This window comes from Corythoichthys intestinalis, chromosome 20, assembly GCF_030265065.1.
Source record: "Corythoichthys intestinalis isolate RoL2023-P3 chromosome 20, ASM3026506v1, whole genome shotgun sequence".
Lineage (NCBI taxonomy): Eukaryota > Metazoa > Chordata > Actinopteri > Syngnathiformes > Syngnathidae > Corythoichthys > Corythoichthys intestinalis.
This window is the reverse complement of record NC_080414.1, coordinates 16,562,840-16,580,506: the sequence shown is the minus strand read 5'-3', so window position 1 is coordinate 16,580,506 and position 17,667 is coordinate 16,562,840. Positions and strand designations below refer to the sequence as shown.

Genomic DNA, 17,667 nt, shown 5'->3' with positions numbered 1-17,667 from the left:
AAATGTGTTAAATCAGGAATAGAAAAGTAAGTGGAATATTCTGACACATTAATCCGTTAACTAGTCTTTAACACTCAAAACAAAATGGAGAATTTTATTTGACTAGATTTAAGAAAAAAATAATCTGATTAAGATGTTATAAATTTGCAGTGAATGAACGTCAATGAAAAAATAGTTAAAAAGTAAAACAATAAAGGTACTTATACAAATAGTGATTCTTGATGAAAAGTGATCATTTGTGAAGTTAGTACAACAATAGAAAATATTTGATGCTGTATAATGTGAAACAATATATTCTGTGACAATCATAAAGATAAAATAACATACTTTTAAGTACATTATAAAACAGGAAAATGGTTGTCTTTTTGACTCTCTGCAAGCATTTTGAGGTAAAAGTCAACATACTCGACACTTCTGAGAGTTCCTCTCGGGCCTCACTCCTTGACAAAAACCCGCAGTGTTTGAAGAAAAAAAAGCCTCAAATTCTATTGGCGCGGGAGAGAAGGGCCAAGATAACATCTCCAGCTTTTGGACTTTAAAAGCAAAGACAATTTACAAAACAAAAAGCCAAAGAGCTTTTAAGGGTCACTGCAGGCTCTCCTAAGCGGAACCTTGGAGAGGTCCTACTTCTGATAAAGTCCAAGGAGGGATAATGGAGGAGCTGGCCATTCCACCTGTGACCAGTTCCTTTCATTCCCCTGCGACTCGGGTTTCCTCTGCCGCATACTCGCCTTGGGAACGGCGCAAGCGACCGCAGCCTCCACTCATAGCTTTGTTAAGGGTCTTAATCCGTAACTATGTTAATCACAGAGAAAGTGTTTTTAATTATACAATTAGGGAAAATATATTTGTGTATCACCCGACAGATTAGGTTTTAAGATTCAGCGTTACCCACGAGAAGTTTGTTGAATTGCTAGATTTACAAAATGAAGCAACAATGGCTGCTTTAAATCAAAGTGGATGACTTTCTGTTCAATTTCAAGCATGGCTCGTTTAGACTTTTTAATGTGTCCTGTTTTGATAGACACGGCCAGCAGATTTAATGTTGATTAACGAAACAGATGTTGGGGGCTAATTTTATTTTAATTTTATCCTCAAAACAAGCAGTTTTGTTTTTGCATCTTGTCATAGTAGACATGTCCACAGATTTTCATGTTGACTTGCACTTATTTTAGTTGTAGGTAATTTTTTTTACATAATTCTTATAGTTTGTTTATATGTTGTACAGCTGATTGTATGCTGTTTAGTGCTGCTGCAATACCTGAATTTCCCCTATGAAGGATCGATAAAGGATTATCTTATCTTGATTGGCAAAATTATTATACGGGGCTTATTTTTTTCAAACATTATAGGTCCTTCATCATAGAATTCACCCAAATGACTAACATCCTTTTTAATATTTAGCATGGCTCCTTGAGACTTTTTTTTGCGTCCTTTTAAGATAGATATGTCCATACAATTTTATTTTGATGAGCAAAACCGTTGTCTGGGGCTAATTTTTTGTGCATTTATAGACCCCTTTTTCATGGATTCACCCCTAAAACAATCGTTTTCAAACCAAAATGCCTGACTTTCTGTCCAATTTTGAAACTTTTTTTATGCGTCCTGTTATGATAAACATTTCCACCAAGTTTCATGTTGATAGGCAAATCTGGTGTCAGGGGTTAATTTTTTCCAACTTAAAAGGACCTTTAAAGATGGTTGTTTTTGGGCAAATTCCATTGAAAAACCAATATGGCTGACTTTCTGTCCAATTTTGAGCATGGCTACTTTAGAATTTTATGCGTCCTGTTATGATAAACATGTCCACCAAATTTCATGTTGATATGCAAATCTGGTATCAGAGGCTTTTTTTTTTTTTTTTTTTTTTTTTTACAAGGAATTTGCTCAAAAACAACCATCTTCAAACCAAAATGACTGACTTCCTGTTCAATTTCAAGCATGGCTCCTGGAGACTAGTCCTAGCATAAGTACATATGAACTAAGTCCAGCATATTTCATGTTGATTGACAAAACTGGTATCAGGGGCTATTTTTTTCAAACTTAATAAACTTTAATCATGGTAATGCCCCAAAACAATTATCTCTAAACCAAAATGGCTGACTTGCTGTTCAGTTTTGAGTATGGGTCCTTGAGACTTTTTCATGCACTCTGTTAGAGTAAACATGTCCACCAAATTTCATGTTGACAGGCAAATCTGGTATCAGGGGCTAATTTTTTCAAACTTTATAGGACCTTTTTCAATAAAATTTACCCAAAAACAACCATCATCAAACCAAAATGGCTGACTTCCTGTTCAGTTTTGAGCGTGGGTCCTTGAGGCTTTTCTGTGCCCCCTGTTAGAATAAACGTGTCCACCAAATTTGATGTTGATTGGCAAATCTGGTATCAGGGGCTAATTTTTTCAAACTTTATAGGACCTTTTTCAATAAGAAATTACCCAAAAACAACCATCTATAAACTAAAATGGCTGACTTCCTGTTCATATTTTAGCATGGGTCCTTAGACTTTTTTGTGCACCCTGTTAGAGTAAATATGTCCACTAAATTTCATGTTGATAGGCAAATCTGGTATCGGGGGCTAATTTTTTCAAACTTTATAGGACCTTTTCAATCAAATTTATCCCAAAACAACCATCTTCAAACTGAAATAACTGATTTCCTGTTCAGTTTTGAGCATGGGTCCTTGAGACTTTTTTGTGCACCCTGGTAGAATAAACATGTCTACCAAATTTCATGTTGATAGGCAAATCTGGTATCAGGGGCTAATTTTTTCAAACTTTATAAGACATTTTTCAATCAAATTTACCCCCAAAACAATCATCTTCAAACTAAGATGGCTGACTTCCTGTTCAGTTTTGAGCATGGGACTTTTTGTGCACCCTGTTAGAGTAAACATATCCACCAATTTTCATGTTGATAGGCAAATCTGGTATCAGGGGCTAATTTTTTCAAACTTTATAAGACATTTTTCAATCAAATTTACCCAAAAACAACCATTTTCAAACCAAAATGGCTGACTTCTTGTTCAATTTCAAACATGGCTCTAAGAGACTTTTTTATGCATCCTGTTGTGATAAACAAGTCCAGCATATTTCATGTTGATTGACATAACTGGTATCAGGGGCTTAATTTTTCAAACTTTATAGGACCCTTTTCCATGGAATATGCCCCCAAAACATCAATTTTTGAATAAAAATGGCTGACTTTTCTGATGGCTGACATTTTCACCACAGGTTAGAATATAATTTTTTTGTGGTTCAGTGATACTGGTGTCATGGATGAGTTTCTTTTTAAAAATATTTTTCAAATTCTGACCCATGTTTTTTTATTCCCATCCAGCACAACATGCCCTTTTGGAGAATCTCCAGCCACTCGGACCTCATGGCCCTTCACCACGCTCTCGACCTGGAGTACCTGTAGCAACCTCCACCACTCTCTGGCTTCCGCCTTTTCCGGATCCCGCTTCGCTCGGTTCCGGCCGCGGGGAAACCCCGACACAAAAGGCCCGTTGTGCTACCTGTGGCGTCTCATCTTCCAAGAGAAGAGGAGAACGGTCAATGTGCTGACGTTTTGTCACACTTTGTCTTAACGTTTTTTGTTTTTTTTTTGTTCATCGTCGTCCCGAGAGGTGAATTTTACAGCTGTGGTTACTGTGAAAATGGACTTCCTGGACCGGGTTCGTGTTCACGCCCTGTGAGGATGCCCGCTTCCTCCTTCCCCAACACCTCCCCACCAGCGCTTCTTATTTATGAACTCAGTAAGAAGGCGAAAAAAGACTCGTTCCTGAGGAATTTTTGGGCTTTTCTAATTTAAGAAAAATGACAAAAAACTTTATTTACTGAGACAATCCTGTACAGAGGTGGCTTGTTTTGTTTTGTTTTTTCTTTTTTTTTTTTTTTTGTGCGTGTGTAAAAGTTTGTAATCACTGGACTATTCCTTCCTTATATCCATGTGCTCTTGAAAAAGAAGAAAAATGTGGCTTTTTTATTGAACAAAAAAGCTCACAAAAGTGTTGATGATGTGTTCCAAGTTTGTTAAGTAAAGGAAATATGTAGATAAATGCATTTTGAGTGTGTTTTGTCAAGAGAAAATATGAACTCATGGTCCATGGAGTTCCTTTTGAGTCATTGGCTACCATTAACGGCGATAGACGTACAGTCCATTTTAACTAGAAGGGCTGGCAGCGTCTATCGCCGTCAATGGTAGCTAATGCAATACAGTGCTTAACCCCTTCAGACCTAATCATGCTGCTGAAGGACATGACGCGTTCACGTCTCTAAACCAATAAATACACTGAATTTAGTTACTATTGCCATTTCTGGGAGATTGGATGAAAAATCAAACCATGAGGTTTTGCACGCCCTCTTTGCTATTTTTGGCTCTTTGAAAATGGCTGAACAAAAGCAACTTCAAAAAGGATAACGTAAAGTGCTCATTTGTAACCAAAAACACATTAACATTAAAAATAGCCAATAAAAACATGAAATAGCCCCGACCAAAAAATTGCACTTTGTTCTGGTGTTTGAGTAGAGTAAAAATCAGGGCAGATTTTTTGTTTTGCCCGGCAGAAAAAATATGGGTCTGAAGGGGTTAAATTGACAAGGGTGTAGCAAGAATATTTGGGAAAAGTGAAAACCTAGCGGGCCTTTCCACAAGAAAACAAACAAAATAAAATAATGGTTTTCTTATAATAATTGTCCATTATATTATTTTGATTATACATTTAATAAAATATCCATTTACAGAACCTTGAATATCTAAAAAAAAAAAAAAAAAAACCCTTCTGTCACATGGTCACCAGTCACATGGTCAACAGGAAGTCGCATCAGTCACTTTTTTTTTCAATCAGGTTCTACAACAAGGCCAAAAGTAAGTCTTTTCATTTATTTTTCCTCATATTCGATGATGTTATAAAATACTTTTAATATTGTTTTGTTTTAAAATTAATGTAATTAGCGTCAAAATGCTAACTAGCATATATGCCGAGTGTCGTTATATGTGGCCAATTTTTTGCTAAAATCTCAATAAACTAACGTGTTAACTGTCACCATTCTAGATAGCATAAATGCCCGGCCACTATATTTTGCAAATTTTATGTTAAAATCTCAATAAACTGGTGTGTTTACTGTCAACATGCTAATTAGCATAAATGCCAGGTCATTATAGTTGGCAAATTTTATGCTAAAATCTCAATAAACTAATGTGTTTACTATAACCATGCTAATTAGCACAAATGCCAAGTGACCATTTTTAATGTATTTAAATATTTGCCAATTTTATGTTTAAAAACGATACATGAGTTTCACTACAACAATAACATGAACACAAAAGTATTTAATACATCAAAAGTTACAAGCAAATGAATAGATACTCTTGCCATTAAATGAATACAGTGTACAAATGTGTTACGTTTTTTTTTGTTTGTTTGTTTTTTGAAACGAATAGTAATGTACTTATTGGTTCAAAATGCTAATGATCATAAAAGTGCCATACGAATAGTAATGTACTTAATGGTTCAAAATGCTAAGTAGCATAATAGTGCCATGTACAGTATATGGCGGAAAACACTCAGGTGACTCGAAGTTCCGCTCCGAGACCCCCAATTTGGCCAAATTTCAAAATTGTCCGATATGCATGTGTGATACATCATTGGAAAGCTTAAAATCTCAATTTTCTGGGGCAAGAAAATTTTTTAACAGGAGGGCATTTTTTTTTAAAAAATGTCTTTTAAACATCCTATCTGGAGGTGAGAGCGCGCGAAAGCAGAATTACAGACGCCATGACTTTAACGAGATATTATCGCGAACTTACCTTGTTTCGATCCAAAAACTCCATGTAGCATGTATCACTGAGTGTCAAGACACAGATGTGAATGGCCACAGCTGGATTTTGTGGTGATTTTATGGGTGAAACATGGTAATATAACAAGGTTCGCGATGCAGAAATCGCAGACATCAAGGAGTGTTAGAGATGTTCTTTTTCATATATTTACCCTTTTAAACTTTTTTTTTTTCAATTTTCTTTGTTTGGATCGATTATTTATCATCTAACATATTGTAGAAAATGCGACAGTAACAAAAAAAAAATATATATACAATTAGGCGATAGTTATTAGGTAGATAACCGTGACTTTTTACAGATGCCATTTTTTTCATTATGATATAATTTGCTTAAAAGTTTTAAATATGTGAGTGAATAATTTTTTTATGTCTTTTTTTTTTTTTTTTAAACGAAATATGAGACAATTAATGTTTCTAAGCTAAAAACGACAGACATTTTGAATAATAAATGTGATTAATTACCTTCATTTTTTGGCTGGGTTTAAGCAAAAGCAGTTGCGCGACATCTGGGTTTTCAGGGTAAAACGGACAAATTAAAAATAGTTTGGGGGCTTAATGCGCCATGAATCTGCTATGGCAGAATATAGACATATTGTTGGCTGGGATAGGCTCCAGCACCTCCGCGACCCTCGTGAGGAAAAGCGGCATGGAAAATGACTGACTGACTGTTCTATCAAACACAACCGTTGTTCTGGCTTAACATAAAGCAGTTTCCTTTAAAGAGGAGGGCAAGAGCAGAAACTGCTTTTTCAGTCATGTCTGTGTTTTCCGCCATATATTAATTTTAAGCTAACAGCTCAATATACTTATGTATGCTTATTGCTTAGTGCCATCATGCTAATTAGCATCAATGTCATATAACCTTATCTGCAAATTTCATGCTAAAATCTAAAAACCTCTACTTTCAGTGCTGTTACTCTACAATAAAAAGTAATGACATTAGGAAAAACATTGAAGTATAGTAGCTGTTTAGTACTTTTCAAAATTTACAAGGAAATGGATAGTGCACAAATATGTGACTGTTTTTATAAACAAACTAATGTGCCTATGGTGTCAAAATGCCAAATGTTATAAATAATGTAGCCATATTTTCACATTTTGTGTTTAAAAAATTAATTCTGTCCTAGGGCGTAGTTTTGGTCTCAACATTGGTAGGGAAAAAATTACCATAATGCACATAATGCAAATAATGATCCAAATAAGGGTCGGCTAGCTTGACTTTGTTGTTCCTTGTGGAGGCTGGCCTGATCGCAGAATTTTTAGCAGGTTAGCAAGTTTAATGTTATGCTAACCCTGATGCAGTTTGGACTTTCAGTAGCGAAATTAGTGGTGTTTCCCCACACTTCCACAACATTGACGTCTTTTTACATGACTTACAGTGGCTGCCCCCCCCCCCCCCCCCCCCCCCCCCAAAAAAGTAATATCCCTCCTCTCCGAAGGGGGCGGAGAAGGCGGCATGTTGTCGACATGAGTTTGTGTCAGTATGTGTGTGTGTCTTTGTGGCGGGAGGGGGGGGGCTTCAACTCATCAGCCAACCAAACATTGGTTTGAGGGGGGGGGGGGGGGGGGCAGCACATTCAGCAAGTGAAAAGGGATAAATGGGAGTCTGAATATAATGAAAATAATTCACTTAACTACCATTACAACATATGGGAAGAAAATCTAAATTACCTAGATAACTGAATTATTTATATAGTGCAAATAAGGTTACTTAAAAGTTGGTGGGGACAATTTGAGCATCCTGAAAAGTTCCTAGTGTTATGTCCCTACCGTCAGTATGCAAACCTACGCCCTTGATTCTGTCGCTTTCAGTTCTATTATTTAAATGTTTCACAACCAATGATTTTAACATAAAACTTTCGGTTTAGCATATATTTAGCATTTTTAGAGGAATTATTATTGTTGTTATTTAAGAGAATAGAACAAGATATGAGTTAGCATAATTTCAGGGCCCTTTCGCAAGCTAGTTTTGTTTAGAATCGATAAAATAAAACACTGTTGTTATTTTAAATTAACAGCTAGCACGAGGCAGTCGCGTACCGACTCCGACACGTGTCACGAGTCGGTTAATCCCTCCAGGAAGCAAATAGAAACTGGAGCTGGTGGACGTCTAGACCAAATAACAGGCCTACATGCTAATCCCGTCTATTTAAATCAAATGCTGAGTGGTTTTCAAGTGTCTCATCGCTATTTATAATCCAGGATTTGACATTCTGTTCATACGCAGAGATAGAACTGCAAAAAAATTAATTTGTTCGTCAGGTAAGTATCGTGCGGCGTAAAAGCATCAACAGTCACAGCTATGCTACAACATGTAACACAAGCCGAAGTGGGGACAGCCAAAACCGCACGGGAGAATTAAACATGGAATGTTTTTTACAGCCGCACTGTGTTCAATATGTCCATCCATTGTATTTTTTTTTTTACATGGAATGAGGACGGTTGGCCGGGTGAAGTGAGAGTGCCTGCCAGGTCCGGACAAAGTAGTCAGGCTGGACAAACCGCCGGAATGCACTAGCACAATGAAGACTAATGTGCCCTCGCCGCACCCGAGCCCCCCACTTCCGAACAGCTGAAAGATTGTCCAGAATGACTGCCACTGAGCGTCTATCTCCGCAAGTCAAAAACCGGAGGTGGGTTGTCCAAGATTGATTTTTCTGTTGATTGGTCTTTTTGGTGCCACTGTGACAAACTTGCTTGGCAGACAAATATAATAGCAATGATGGATTGGGCATCATTTTTGTGCCGTGAATGTTTTTGATTTTTAAATATTTTTTGTGTTCTGACAAAGAAAAATAACTTTCTTGGCAGAAAGAAAATGTATTACATTCTATTGCTTTTTTTTGTGCAATCCTGACACCTCATTGCCCCAAAACAAGTATGAATACATATTCATGAATAAAATAAAATGTTGTTAGACAGCACATATTGAACTGTTGGTGTTTTACTGAACAACAGCAGTAAGAACGCTCAACTTTTTATCTGAAAAAAAAAAAAAAAAAATTTTGACAAGCTAATTTTGAAAACAAACATTACCGTATTGGCCCGAATATAAGACGTTTTTTTTTTTTGCATTGAAATAAGACTGAAAAAGTGGGGGTCGTCTTATATTCGCGGTCTAGACATTATACCCATTCACGACGCTAGATGGCGCCAGATATCATTGAAGCTATGTTCTGTCATTACAGATCTCAGCTACTCTCAAGTTTAACCAGTTTGCATTATTTTATTGCAATGTTTTTCCTTATTCAGATTTGTTTCAAGATTACAGTTACATTTAGACTTCACTTTGATGGTTAATGCAGTTATTGCAATTTTGATGTTTTATCACAATAGATTGGTTTATTTACATTTTAAAAATCAGAAGCCATTCATTTACGGATGTGATTGCACTTTAGTTTACATATTTAAATGTTCAGATATTTTGATTTGAATGAGGCAAAATAACATGCTTTTTCTCTCAAATATACTGGTAAAATAATTTGTTTCAGATGCACAGTAATTATTTTCTGTATAAAAATTAATTTGGTATTCAAAAACTCTTTTTTTCAAACTTGAGTCTTGAAAAAGAGGGGGTCGTCTTATAATCAGGGCCGTCTTATATTCGGGCCAAAACGGTATTTCAAACAAAACACAAAAAGCAACACTAGGTATCTTTTTAACCTGTATAAAATATTTTTATAACATTTGTGATTAGAGGCGTGCGAAATTTCCGATTCTTAGATTATTCGCGATTTGGCCGTGGTAGATTCGAGAACGATTCACAAACATTCAAATTCCGATTATAGAGTCATACCAGGTAAATCGGAACTAAAACACAGTCAGTGCGGTCTTCGGGACGCAATGAAGAACGGACCGAGAGTAAATACCATGTTCAACTCATGCCGCTAGATTAGGGCTGCATGTATCCATTATTTTAGTAGTCGACTAATCGATGAACTAGTTAGTTCGAATAATCGAGTAATCGGATAAGGAACATGAAAAATTAAAATACCTGGGATGAGCCTCAAGCGGTATTAAAAAAAAAAAAAAAGAGGATCCATGTACAACAAAAGAACAATTGGCTAAATTACATAGCAAAAGTCCGCTAGCTTAAATGCTATAAAATACTAACGTTTTTCTTTTGGACAATGCTCCTAACAAATGGTTCAGACTCATATTCCCACAAAAAATGACTAAATATACCTTTTAACTAAATTACGAATGCATTAAAAAACATTAGTCCAAACAAAAACTTAGCTTACGTTGGTCTTAACAGGGAGAAGTTGGATTCAGCCATGTAAAATGAAGCAGACCCGAGGGCTGTGTTTCCACCCAAATCTATAAAACTAAATGTAAACACTTTCAAAGTAAACCATTATAATGCCACTTTAATTAAACGAATACTCGAAGCTACAAAATGTAATTCAAATATTTTTTTTCATATCGAATGCTCGAGTTAATCGATTAATCATTGCAGCACTACGCTAGATAAAAAAACAATAATACCTGACTGCGGCCGACAGCTGCTACAAACAATGCCCAGTTGCTAGTTGCTACAAACATACAGCCAAATACGGCTACGGTAGATATCACGTATATGTAGAACTAGATGCGAAATGACAGACGACGGCGGCGTTAGAACCTGTATAGAGAACTACAGTGCCTTGCAAAAGTAATCGGCCCCCTTGAATCTTGCAACCTTTCGCCACATTTCTGGCTTCAAACATAAAGATATGAAATTTAATTTTTTTGTCAAGAATCAACAACAAGTGGGACACAATCGTGAAGTGGAACAACATTTATTGGATAATCTAAACTTTTTTAACAAATAAAAAACTGAAAAGTGGGGCGTGCAATATTATTCGGCCCCTTTACTTTCAGTGCAGCAAACTCACTCCAGAAGTTCAGTGAGGATCTCTGAATGATCCAATGTTGTCCTAAATGACCGATGATGATAAATAGAATCCAAATGTGTGTAATCAAGTCTCCGTATAAATGCACCTGCTCTGTGATAGTCTCAGGGTTCTGTTTAAAATGCAGAGAGCATTATGAAAACCAAGGAACACACCAGGCAGGTCCGAGATACTGTTGTGGAGAAGTTTAAAGCCGGATTTGGATACAAAAAGATTTCCCACGCTTTAAACATCTCAAGGAGCACTGTGCAAGCCATCATATTGAAATGGAAGGAGCATCAGACCACTGCAAATCTACCAAGACCCGGCCGTCCTTCCAAACTTTCTTCTCAAACAAGGAGAAAACTGATCAGAGATGCAGCCAAGAGGCCGATGATCACTCTGGATGAACTGCAGAGATCTACAGCTGAGGTGGGAGAGTCTGTCCATAGGACAACAATCAGTTGTACACTGCACAAATCTGGCCTTTATGGAAGAATGGCAAGAAGAAAGCCATTTCTCAAAGATATCCATAAAAAGTCTCGTTTAAAGTTTGCCACAAGCCACCTGGGAGACACACCAAACATGTGGAAGAAGGTGCTCTGGTCAGATGAAACCAAAATTGAACTTTTTGGCCACAATGCAAAACGATATGTTTGGCGTAAAAGCAACACAGCTCATCACCCTGAACACACCATCCCCACTGTCAAACATGGTGGTGGCAGCATCATGGTTTGGGCCTGCTTTTCTTCAGCAGGGACAGGGAAGATGGTTAAAATTCACGGGAAGATGGATGCAGCCAAATACAGGAACATTCTGGAAGAAAATCTGTTGGTATCTGCACAAGACCTGAGACTGGGACGGAGATTTATCTTCCAACAGGACAATGATCCAAAACATAAAGCCAAATCTACAATGGAATGGTTCAAAAATAAACGTATCCAGGTGTTAGAATGGCCAAGTCAAAGTCCAGACCTGAATCCAATCGAGAATCTGTGGAAAGAGCTGAAGACTGCTGTTCACAAACACTCTCCATCCAACCTCACTGAGCTCGAGCTGTTTTGCAAGGAAGAATGGGCAAGAATGTCAGTCTCTCGATGTGCATAACTGATAGAAATATACCCCAAGCGACTTGCAGCTGTAAATGGAGCAAAAGGTGGCGCTACAAAGTATTAACGCAACGGGGCCGAATAATATTGCACGCCCCACTTTTCTTTATTATGACAATAAATCCTCAAGATGGCATTTACATTATTAACATTCTTTCTGAGAGAGGGATCCACGGATAGAAAGACTTGTAATTCTTAAAGGATAAATGTGACTTTGTATATTGTGACTAAATATTGCCATCTAGTGTATTTGTTGAGCTTTCAGTAAATGATACTGTAGCCATTTAACTGTTCTGCCCAAATGCATAATGGGAAGTGCAACCATGACTGTGCGTAGTGGTACCAATTGATATATCTTCTCTGCGTTGGGAAATAACATAGTAATTGATCTTTTTCTTAACACCCTACCTTTCTTCCCCACATTGCTTCCCATGATATTTCTAATCGTAGGGAGAGGGATTGTAAGGCTTTAGCCAATTTAAAAAAAAAAAAAGGCTCCAAAGGCTGCCAAAATTCACTCTACTCATTTTGCGCTGCCTTTTAGCTCTATATAAAGGTAAAACGGCGCCATTACAGATTGAACGTGACAATGCGTGAGTGGGTCGTGCAGCGCATGCGTTAACTGCGTAAAATATTTTAACGTGATAAATTTTTAAAAAATTTAATTACCGCCGTTAACGGGATAAATTTGATAACCCTACCTTAAGCCTAAACTTAAGACTCTGGATGGGTGTAAGATATTATATCTGTAACGTTAAATACAATTAGAAAATGATATAATTTAAAAAGAAATACATATATATATATATTATAAAAAAAGGCATGTCCGATATTTTTTGCCGATTCCGAAACTTTGAAGATGATGTGAGTCAGTACATTTGTATTTTTTTTTTTTTTTTTTTGTGGCAGGGTTCATGCCACCCTCCTCAAAGTTAGTGGGTCGTGCAGCGCATGCGTTAATTGCGTAAAATATTTTAACGTGATAAATTTTTTAAAAATTTAATTACCGCCGTTAACGGGATAAATTTGATAACCCTACCTTAAGCCTAAACTAAAGACTCTGGATGGGTGTAACATACTATATCTGTAACGTTAAATACAATTAGAAAACGATATAATTTAAAAAAAAAATATATATATATATATATATATATATTTTTTTTTTTTTTTTTAAAAAGGCATGTCCGATATTTTTTGCCGATTCCGATACTTTGAAAATGATGTGAGTCAGTACATTAGTAGTTTTTTTTGTTGTTTTTTTGTGGCATGGTTCATGCCACCCTCCTCAAAGTTAATTAGTGCCCGTGAAAGCAATAGAGAAAAGACCCCCACAAGATATAAAAGTGGTGTCATTCAACTAATTGTCAGTCGACATATTATTACAAATAAAGGTGGAATCTCTAGGCACCTAACATTTCGATTACGATTACGATTCAAAACCCCCCTCAACCAAACTAATATTTCAGTATCAAGTTAACAGTTAAAAACAGTAAAGAAAATATGTAAGTCCCAATTCTCTATAAGCAGCTTTAAACTAGGGCTGTCCCAAACGACTAATTTTCTCCCGATTAGTCAGCCGACTATTTTTACGATTAGTCGACTAATCTATTTTAAAAAAAAAAAAAAAAAAAATTTTTTTTTTTTTACTAATTTAGCAATGAAATTTTTGTTGACGCTTATCAATTCACAAAAAAATATTGGAACACTTAAATTATTTATTAAAGTACAAATAAACACGTAAATAACAATAATAAATCACAAATAAACAATGAGTTCAAATGCTGGTAGAATTAACTAGTGCAAAACAATGGAATGTAAACAGATTCAGAACACTGACTTCGCCTTTCCAACATGATTCAAAACAATTCTTAAAAAAACACTTAGCCTTAATATTATAATATAGTACTATATATAATAGTTTTATAATAATTATAATAATTATTCATTGCCAATCAGATTTTTCATAAAGGTGTCATTTTAAAGGTATTCTTAGTGTAGAATCTAAATTCTGAAGTATGCGGGATTAACTCCTGAAATCGTTATTTATATGACGTACATGACATGCTTTTATTTTGAAATGTTCACCGGAAGTACGTTCGCTAAACCGCTAACCGGAAGTACGTTCGCTAAACCGCTAACTTCAGCTTTACACTCCGCAAAAAAAGCACTTTTTGTCATTGCATGTGTTAATAATAGATTTTTTTGCCATTTTTTTCGTTTGCAAATGCTGTTAACCAGCGATTTTTCATGTTTAAAATGTCACCTTATAACCGCAAGTTTGCTTTCACGAGACGACTGCCAGTGTTTCATAGCAGGCTAAAGTACCGGTAGGTTGCCTTTTTCCCCCCATTCACCTCAGTGTAGCAATGCTAACGTTACAGTGTTTAATATAGATGTGTTTTCTTATTTTATATGTCTGAACTTTAATTCTACAGCGTGTTGATAAGAGAAAGGAGTCTCACATGCCATCAGCACGCACGCACCAATGTATGCACGCACGCGCGCAGCAATAAAAGGCAGCCGTGAAAATTACCGCCCTCATTTTTATTTGCCTCGCGATAAATGGACTCATTGCATATCGCGACAGGCTTAGCAACTTCAATAAAACATGTCGTTAGTTAGTTAGATGGACTTACAAACTGGGCGACGGCGCTTGAGGTGTTTATTCACGGCCGACGTGCAGCATAGCTTAGCATAGAAGAGACAAGACAGAAAGAGTGTACCTTCCTTTGTTTCTTTGAAATAAGTCAATGTTTTGGACACTCTGGTGCGCTTCTTTTGGCTTTGTGCCGCTTTCCCCGCTTGCATACAGAGCGGGTCCGACATTCTGAACTTTCCACGCATATATATTTTTTAACCCTTTATTAACCGTCGACGGGATGTTGCGCTCGTCGACGGATTTACGTCATCGATGACGTCGACAATGTCGACTAGTCGGGACAGCTCTACTTTAAACTACATTCAATTAATTTTAATGTTGTGAATCAACTAGGCATGTGCCGGTATGAGATTTTGACGGTACGATAACCGTGAGCAAAAATACCGCGGTTTCACGGTATCACGGTATTGCAATTATAGCTCCAAAATGTGTTGAGATGTATGGGTTAAAAAAAAAAAAAATTTTTTTCCTTTGAACAGGATTTTTTTTTTTCAGAACATAGTTGCAAATTGGAATATGAATGTATTGTTAAAATAAAAAAAATATCAAAAAAAACAAACAAATATTTTAAATAAAATTAAAATATAACGTAGACTATACCCACAGCCGCAGCTCAAGTTGCTCAAGTTTAGAACAAAATAATTTCTATTAAAAAAATTAAAACTCTTCTGAATATAATTTTTAAAAATTTATACTGCATAATTTTTTTTAGGACTGAAAAGCTCAAGTGAAGTTTCGCCATTTTCAGCCACTGTGTCAACTCTAGTCTACATGATGTCATGTCTTTGTGTTAGAAAAAACAAAGAATTCAAAAGTTAATAAGTTAGTTAAAAATGTATAAGTTAATTAAAATGTAAATATTGTTGTGGAAAGGTTTCATCTTGGAAAAAAAAAAAATCATTGGGAGTGAGACCTCTCCTTGATCCAGCGAACGTGGATTTGTGCTTAGGGCAAGATCATCTTTCCACAATTAACGATCTTTGATGTTATGCCTTTTTTCCCCCTTCATTCAAGGGAATCAAGCTTGTTTTCTCACTCTGCGGCTGTAACACTCGACGAAGTTGCTCTCCCAGCTAAGCCTAGGCTAACATTCGTCTTTTATAAGCTTTTAGTTAGTTTGTATATCGAATTTCAAAGGAAAATATGTGTTTTGTTTTTGGCGAACTTTTTCATAGTGCTAATCTGTTTAGCTACTCACACATGGAAAAATACAATTGTACAACGTTTTAAATGTATTCATTTTGTATATTCCACTTACCACGAGAGCTCAATAAATTGAAGAAAAGAGCGCCTTATGTTTGGAGTATTTGTTTAGGGTTCGCTGGCTGTTTAGCCGATAGTCACTTTCACACACAGCAACAAACGGGAGGGGGTGAGCGCTGCCGCGCCACGCCACGCCACTTCTGGCTGCATTTTTGACACATGAAAAATGGCGAATACCGTACTACGATCTGACGGAAAATTTTAGCGGTTTTGAAACCGCGACGTTTTCACACCACGGTAAACCGTGAAACCGGGAACCGGCACATGTCTAGAATCAACCATTAAAGTTGTTAAAATTGCTCCTGTTATTCCATAATATCACTTCTGTCTACTTTCGACATGTCAAAGTTTTAAAACTGTTTCATCATTTAAAGATAGATTCAAGTCAAGATTTTGCCGATTTAGGAGTATTAATTTTAGATAAAAAGTTAATTAGGTTCGCTACAACAGAGCCTTCTAGACAAGTCTACTGCTTTAAGATGGCGGTTTACTAACGTCTGCAAGTCTGTCATTTCGCATCTACAGTGCCTTGCAAAAGTATTCGGCCCCCTTGAACCTTGCAACCTTTCGCCACATTTCAGGCTTCAAACATAAAGATATAAAATTTTAATTTTTTGTCAAGAATCAACAACAAGTGGGACACAATAGTGAAGTGGAACAAAATTTATTGGCTAATTTAAACTTTTTTAACAAATAAAACTACTATATGTTGAATGTATATAATCGTCCGAGTTTTATTCATTTTTTTCTTAATGCATTGCCAAAATGTATATGATCGGGAAAAATTATCGGGAATGATTGGAATTGAATCTAGAGCAAAAAAAAAAGCAATCGGATCGGGAAATATCGGGATCGGCAGATACTCAAACTAAAACGATCGGGATCGGATCGGGAGCAAAAAAACATGATCGGAACAACCCTACTTTATGGCATACGTCACTCGTTATGAAGACGAAAATCAATGCGTGCGCGAATTCTGCAAAAATGGCAGAGCAACAAGAGACAAAAAGTTTTGTTTGAGGAGGGAAAAAACGCAAGCTACCAGGATATACAGAATAAACATTTGCCCGGCTTTCTCTCGGTGACATGACGCCTCCTCACCCTCTCAACCGAACTCGAGTTCGGGTGGGGTGGGGGGTTAGCCACACTAAGCCACAGTTTGCTAACCGTCATATGCTATTGTTTATCCACAACTAAGGTAATGAATCACCTTATTATTATTCATCCATCACACAGCCACTGGAAACAGAAATGTTAATTCATCTGCAGGCGACCGGGAGATTGATTTTTGATTGACTGATTATTTTATGACACTACGGGTGTGCGCTGGTCCTCGTGGGAAACCCAGCGCTGGGCCTCATGAGAAACGCAATCTTCCTTATGGCAAAACACTACCGCTTTTGTCCACCGGCATCGCTAAAGTGGACCAAAACTGAAAAAGTTACATCGTGTTGCTTTAAATATATTTTGTGCGCTCTAACAAAGAAAATAAAAAAAATAATAATTAAAAATAACTAGGGCTGTCAAAATTATCGCGTTAACGCGCGGTAATTAATTTTTTAAATTAATCACGTTAAAATATTTGACGCAATTAACGCACGTCCCGCTCAGAAAGTATTCTGCCTTTTGTTAAGTTTTACAGCAGGGCTTTTTGTGCTGTCCAACAGCGAACTCTTGTGGTCGCTTTGCGACATGGTTTATTGTTTTCTTGCCAGTTCATTATGGCTGCACGACGTCTCGGGCTGATAATGTTGTGCTTATATGATCCTTGGACAAGATTTGTCCGTAAGTATGGTTGTTGTAAAGAATGTACATATTATGTTAGTAAGCTAAATGTTATATTTTTTGTATGAGACGCTTTTTGTTTATGTTTAGTGAACCTGTATAGCGTGATAAGCTAACGTTGTTGCTAACAATGCA

General features: G+C 36.6%; 2 protein-coding genes across 8 annotated transcripts in view; both read left to right on the top strand.

Moving 5' to 3' along the window:
* eya1 (EYA transcriptional coactivator and phosphatase 1) overlaps positions 1-4,640 on the top strand; it is a 96,196-nt gene extending 91,556 nt beyond the window's left edge. For all 7 annotated transcript variants that reach the window (XM_057825157.1, XM_057825156.1, XM_057825155.1 and 4 more), the window contains one exon: positions 3,342-4,640. In XM_057825157.1, coding sequence (XP_057681140.1) covers positions 3,342-3,422 — 81 coding nt within the window. In that variant the 3' untranslated portion in view covers positions 3,423-4,640. The remainder of the gene's footprint in view (positions 1-3,341) is intronic.
* A 200-nt stretch (positions 4,641-4,840) lies between these two features.
* tram1 (translocation associated membrane protein 1) overlaps positions 4,841-17,667 on the top strand; it is a 133,374-nt gene continuing 120,547 nt past the window's right edge. Inside the window, exons 1-2 of the mRNA XM_057823734.1 lie at positions 4,841-4,871; positions 8,280-8,475. The gene's annotated coding sequence lies outside the window, so the exon portion shown is untranslated. The remainder of the gene's footprint in view (positions 4,872-8,279; positions 8,476-17,667) is intronic.